The following is a 7,227-nucleotide window of genomic DNA, read 5'->3' on the forward strand; positions in this document are numbered from 1 at the left end:
TGACAATGAAGCTAATCCTAGACAATGTGGAAAGCTAAGAATAAAGCTAAGAATTCCTGCATGGGTGTTCTGGATGAATTACACAACTACCTTGTCGCGCATGTAAAGCCTGAGGATCGGATAATTCTAGCTGGAAATTTTAATTTGCCTTATGTTAATTGGCCATCTCTCTCTTTGCAACAACCTAACTATAAAATTGGTGAAAGAATTTTCGTTTTCTTTTCACTTGATGCAAATCGTTGTTGAATTCACTCGAATACAGGCAAACTCTAGTTCAATTCTAGATCTATTTTTCATTAGTGGCTCAATCTCTGCTCAAGCTAGCTGCTCTGTTCTCCCTGGAATATCTGATCATCAGGCTGTGATACTTACGCTTTCTGATGTTGTTTTAAAGTAAAAAGTGCAAGAGGGTCTCGTTCCCGAACATTTCACGTGCAGATGACACTTCAATATTGAACTTGCTATCATTTGAATTTGATTCTTTTTCTAGTTGCACTGCTGATATTCATTATTTGTGGAAGCGTTTCAAGGACCTTAATAATGAGTGTATTGAAAGATTTGTTGCACGCATTGTAAAGAAATCGAAAGGAAAGCACCCCTGGATTTCTCGGGAAACGTTGCAGTCGCGAAGACGGCTCAAACGTTTAAAAATCAGAGACGGTACTCGAAAGACGTAGGTATACTGTAGCAAAGAATTTCTGAACTTGCTTCTCAAGGGAAAGCAAATGTATTGTCTGACAAGGAACGCTACTATGGCCAACAACTTCCGAATCTCATGTTTCCGTCTGCCGAGAGGTTCTGGAGTTTAATTTCGCCTAGTACTCTGAATACTAGTGTTTTTGAAATTGATGCTGTAGAAACTAGTGATTCCTGTGTCATTTCTAATGCTTTCAGTAATCATTTAAATCTGTTTTTACGAGGGATAACGGAGTTCTGGAAACATTTGATGTGGCAAGCCCACCCTTATGGGATATTCTCATAAGTGAAGAGGGCGTTTTTAATTTGCTTTTGAAACTTGATGTTAAAAAATCTTCAGGTCCTGATGGAGTGCCGAATGAGTTCTTAAAACGCTATGCAGAATGGGTTTCAAAGTACCTAATAATTCTCTTTTCTAAATCTCTGAAAGATGGTCAAGTTCCCGATGACTGGGTAACTGCTAAAGTCAAGCCCCTACATAAGAGTGGAAATCCTCATTCTCTTGCTAACTCTCGGCCAATCTCATTATTTGAACTTCCTCTAAACTACTTGAGCATATAATACATAAGCATATTACAGAGTTCCTAGATAAGCACAACGTTTTGTCAGGTTCACAACATGGATTCAGGAAAGAATTTTCTAGTTGTACTCAGCTGGTGACTACAGTTCATGATTTTGCATTATCTATAAATTCCGTAAAACAGGTAGATGCAATTTTTATGAATTTTGCTAAAGCTTTCGATACGGTCTCTCATAATAAATTACTCTTCAAATTGGACTTAATTCTTAAAAATACTCAGCTTCTAAACTGGATTTCAGGTTATCTTTCGAATCGAAAACAGTACGTCTTTTTCAATGATCATTGTTCTCGTACAGTACCGGTTGACTCGGGTGTCCGCCAAGGCTGCGTGCTCGGGCCCCTCCTCTTTTTGTTGTTTATAAATGATATATCACATGATATACCTGTAAAAGTCAAGTTATATGCGGATGACTGCATCCTATACTCGGAAGTAAAAAACCATACAGACCAAATTCATTTAAACGATGCATTTCAAAAGGTCATTCGTTGGTGCGATAAATGGCAGATGTCAGTTAATTTTAAAAAGACCGTTTTCACGAAAATTTCTCACAAACGTAACCCTCTTCATTTTGCATATTCAGCCAATAATGTTTTTTTGCAGGAGGTACAACACTACAAGAACCTTGGTCTTTGGATTTCAAATGACCTTAACTGGACGAGACATATTAACACTGTAATAAGCTCATTCAATTACAAACTATTTTATCTTAGACGAGCTCTCAAGCTCTCCACTCCCGCCGTTCGCCTTATTGCATTTAAGACAATTATTCAACCTACTTTAGATTATGCATCCATAATTTCGTACCCTCACACTGAAAAAAAATATCAATGAACTGGAAAAAAATTCAGAAGAAAGCTGTTAGATTTATTTATAACAATCTCGGGCGTACTTCAGTAATATGTTTATTAGCAAAAGCCAACCATCCAGTTAGTTAAAGGTTATTTTATGTTAGACTTATCACATATAATCCATTTCTCCACGGGATATGCCACAAGGCAGAGGCATGCCTTTACAATAACCCCATTCTCCACCCGTAATAACACATTCAAGTATTAGTTTTTTTTCCTAGGACAATTACCGAAAGGAATAATCTTAGTAACAAAGTTGTTTCTCCGTCATCCTTGAATCTTCTTGCTGCGCAGCTCCAGCAGTCAGTGTCTGAATTCCATTACATGTGCTCCTGCTGTTTAATTAAATCACTGTAACGAATCTCCACGCGTGATTATCTTGAATGTAGCACTGATTTTATTATATCCCTTATGCCTGTTTAGTGCAAACCACTGTTTTGTTTTCTTTTTGTTTTGTTCTGTATTTTTTGCCTTGTTTATTTTCTTTTCTTCTGAAAGCGTGTACATACCTTACCTGTTCTATATTTATTTGTTTGCCGACTTGTAAATTTAGCCAATGTATATCCACCCTGCCAAAACCTTATGTTAGGGTTGCAGTACTCATAAATAAAAATAAATAAAATAATCAGCTGAACCTTTGGGAACGCTACCTATATCCTGGCATAGCCGAGCTAGAGCTAAGCCACTGCAATTTTTTTGCTGTACTTTTGTTTCGCCCACATTGTTACCACTTTATGACGAACAAAATAATGATTTCCAGAGGGTGTGCTACGATCTCAGAGCGCACGTGCTACAAATGCACTGTGCATATGCGGTTCATTCTGGTCGAAACTGCGCAACGGGACGGGACACGAAGAAGGGCAGGACAAACGAGCGCAGACTAACAACTCAGTTTACTGAACGATGAAACCAGCCTTTCAACAGCATCAGCCCATATGACGCGTCCCCCTAGGGGCTAACACAGGAACCTCTAAAAGCCATGAAAATAAGCACGTTAAGGAGTTATCAATAAAACAACTGAAAAGCTATCATAAAGACACGTGACAGGTTATAAACCGATGACAAACAACACGAAAAAACATGAAAACGCAGTGCAAGAGAAGCATTGTGAGCAAGTCTAAACAACCAACGCAGACTGAGTTGCTTACGTGCACGTGGAGCAGGGATATGCGTACTCTTTGTCAGTAAGAATAATCGACGGGTGGCTGATACATCCCTCCCCTTTCCTCCTATATGGAACGCCTCGATAATTCTGCGGTCTATGAACCTCCTTTCGTTCGACAGAACTGTCGCGTCTTCGAAAACTGCCTCGCACCCGCACTGCCGGCAGTGCGCTGGTAAATGTAAAGCTGGGGCGTTAGACAGTGATCTCTCGTTCTCCCTTAGTCGCATGTTAATGCATCTCGCGCTCTCTCCTATATACGATTTCCCGCATGTTAATGGTACCTGGTACGCCACACCGACCTTGCAAGTTACATACTTATTTCTGTGATGAATTGCGCACTCACTCTGACGCGACTCACTTGTGTCTTCCTTCCTCTTACTAGCCATGTTGCACACTTTGGAAAGTTTAGCAGCCGCGGAAAAAACTACGTTGACCCCATATTTATTCCCGATCTTTTTTTAATTCATGGGAAATGCCCTGAACATACCGAACAACGGCGAACTTGTCCACCTATTTCGGCTTTCCGTTAGCATTCTGTCACATGCCTTTTTTATTTTACCACGCGGGCGAGCTTGCTGCAAACTGTCCATCAGGTGGCTCGGATACCCAGGGTTCCTTAGCCTTTCCACTTGCTTTTCGAAGCTTTGCGTCATCTTGTGGACGCAGGATTTTTCGAGCGCTGCATTTTCCGACTACACCGACACCGACAAGCGCAAAAAAAAAAGCTTTCGGCTCAATCAGTCTTTTTTTTATGTCAGTCAGTCAGTTCAGTTCAGTTCAGTCAGCGGGTGTTTCAGCGGGTGTTTCTTCTGCTGGTCAATGCTTTGCATTTTCCGACTACACCGACACCGACAAGCGCAAAAAAAAGCTTTCGGCTCAATCAGTCTTTTTTTTATGTCAGTCAGTCAGTTCAGTTCAGTTCAGTCAGTCAGTTCAGTTCAGTTCAGTCAATTAAATAGAGGCGGCTAAGAGTGTAGCTGTCGTCGATGTCGCTACCGCTACCATGTGTATATCTCCTAACCAGAGTAGTATGCCTTTGTTCCCAGGCCACCGGTACCTGGGTCCCGGGAATCCACAACGCAACGGAGCTCCGGTGGACGAGGACGACGGCATAGCCAAGTCACACGACGAAGCCTACGAGCGGGCCACGAGCCACGAGGACGTCTTTGCTGCTGATCAGGCATCTGCGGCTCTCTTCTTGAACGACTTTAGACGCACGGGTAACTGGCACTCCGCATTAGGTGCAGTTGGTCTGGGCACGAAGAATATTGTGGAACAATACGTCTTGGGCCGTAGTCTCTATGGAATGCCAGGAGATAGACGGAAACGTGCACATAACGGGGAATCACATACAGCAGACGCAAAGCGATACCAGCCTGACTCAACTACCGGCGACACCCAAGGTGCGCAGATGTCGCAGCAGATGCACTCAGACGCCCCCACCCGTCCAGGCGGAGCAGGAGTTGGAGGTGACGGTAAAAATTCGACAGAGCTCGTTCAGCAGATTTTGCGCGTACCTCGCGACCACGGAGTGGTCACAGTCTTCCGTGACAGCAAAATACTCACCACATGGGCCTACGCAATGCTGAAGACCAATTTAGTTTATGACACCGAGAAAACGTTTCCAGGAGTCCTGACTAGCCTGTCACGCTTGCCAGTGGACCGGCCGTATCTTTACATTCCTCACGGCACCTACCTTAACCTACCAGCTCACACAAGAGCTGTTAGCTGCTCTGTCAAGGTAACCCCTCATGGTTTACGCACGCCATGGAAGACGGGCTCTTCGGTTGTCCAACCCGTCAACTCTGACATGCTAGTTTATGGCCTTAGCTCCGTCGGACTGAACCACTACTTGGATACCGGCATGTGTCGTGTGAAGAAAGGCGAGACAAACAACCCGATGAAGCCACAGTCTTATTTACCATTTCAGGAGAAGGACCACTCGGATTTGGCTAAGAGCTACTGGGGTCTAAAGATCACACCCGGAAACGAGGATGACGATGGCGATGACGAAAAGAGCATACCTGCGTGCATGGGTGTACCACGTCACAACTTTGCTTACGACTTTATTCACATTCACAAGGCAAGTCCCCGCTTGACCAAGTTCGTAAACCAGTTTCCGTTCAAAGGTCACGTGGGCACACCTATAGTCAACTATGAGTACCAGTTTGGAAGTGACGCATGGCTAAAGATGGGTCCAACTTATAACGCGGGAAACGAGTTGCTAACTCGTACACACCTTGGTCTGCCTGCTGACGTTGTATCCTACACCACTAGCAACATGTCAAACTACGAATCGTACGAGCAAAAGCCAGATACCAACATCACCATGCGGCTTCGACCCGACGATATGCACACGCGCCACGTGAAGTATTTGGACCCTATGGAAAATACTTACTTCACCCGAGGTTTAAAAACGATGGCGCACTCAACTATTCAACCAAGTTTGAGTTTTGGGGTATTGGCAGTAAGCAAGTCTAACAAGGACGACCCAGGCAGTACTGAAACCTTTCAAGACATTGCCGCCTTTTTTCAAATTGACACAGAACTGGTGGTTCACTCTGACGTAGACACCATAGTTGCCGACAGTGTTACTTTACCCTCGAACGTGGGGCCTTACTTGCGTCACTCCAACGAAAACATCAAAGCAAGTTACAACAGCCTCACACGTCACGGACGTCCAGTCAACCTCGCTCGCACGGAGTCCGAAGTTACCGAACACAAAGCAGAGCTGCAGAAGATTGCGCAAGCGCAAATTAATGCATCAAAAGAAGTTGCTTCAAGAACCCTACGCTCGGTGCCATTTTTCCCACAATAGATCATTCTGTTTAATAAAAGCAAAATAAAAAAGCACAACTTTTGTTTCGTTTCCTATTTACTTCACAATGCTGCGCCGTTGTCGTTGTCGTCGAAGCCTAAGAAGGGATATAGTTAAATATATATATATATACTTTTTCTGAGTGGAACTACAACGACAACGACATACAAAAAAAATTAAGCCATGTCGTTGTCGTTGTCGTCGAAGCCTAAGAAGAGATATATTTAAATATATATATATATATATATACTTTTTCTGACTGGAACTACAACGACAACGACATACAAGGAAAATACGTGTTTAAAAAGCGCCTTTGTTGTAGAAGAAAAAAAAACTCATTTATATTCCACTGAGCGCCATGCAGGAGACGGAGAATAACTAACTAGTTGTCGCGCAATCGTAACTAGTTCTAGACGGGTTTTTACACTAATTATAAAGGGCTTCCAAGGCCGCCGCGAGGGGTATATAAAGAGGTGTGCAGCAGCTCAGAACTCACAGTCTTCAACAGGCTGTCCACTCAGGAGGACCTCAAGCGGACACTCAAGACGCCTTCGGTAAGACTTTTTTTTTTCGGTTAGCTATGCTATATTCTGAATTCTTGCATTTTTCTGCTTTTTAATAGAGACCATGGCAGAATCACGCAAACGTCAGCTTGACGATCAAGAAACAGAAGATGAGGTACCCCTATATTACCATTTGGAATTATTTTTTGGTGACGCCATCTATATTCCCAGGGACAAACTACAAAGTTTATTGGTTCGAGCGACGAGAACAGTACCTATGACATTAATGAAACCCTGGCGGCATTTGCGGAACCTGATCGAGGCGTGGGAGAAGTATCAGATCCAAACGTGTCCGAACCAGGAACAGGGGTTGGAGGAGATGGAAAAAGTTTACAACCCCCTCCACGCTGGGCACTGCAGCTACAGTCAGTTCCAAAACGAAGAAAGCTTGTGCATGATGTGTTTCCCGCTCGAGACGACGGAGAAGCTGAGACAATTTGTCACGACATTATCAGAGGATTCGAGCAAGGGCCCACCCAGTACGGAATCGCTGCCGTCGCACTCCACACACGAGGAACTACACTCCCACACGTCCACGTCTTACACGACTGCAGCT

At 43.5% G+C, this 7,227-nt stretch overlaps 1 protein-coding gene across 1 annotated transcript; it reads left to right on the forward strand.

Moving 5' to 3' along the window:
• The first annotated feature begins 4,701 nt into the window (after positions 1–4,701).
• On the forward strand, positions 4,702–6,486 carry LOC125759490 (uncharacterized). The gene is made up of 2 exons (XM_049418338.1): positions 4,702–5,521; positions 6,473–6,486. Exons 1-2 carry the CDS (start codon positions 4,702–4,704, stop codon positions 6,484–6,486), a joined length of 834 nt encoding a protein of 277 aa, XP_049274295.1.
• Positions 6,487–7,227: the final 741 nt, after the last annotated feature.

Source organism: Rhipicephalus sanguineus, chromosome 8 (assembly GCF_013339695.2).
Source record: "Rhipicephalus sanguineus isolate Rsan-2018 chromosome 8, BIME_Rsan_1.4, whole genome shotgun sequence".
NCBI lineage: Eukaryota > Metazoa > Arthropoda > Arachnida > Ixodida > Ixodidae > Rhipicephalus > Rhipicephalus sanguineus.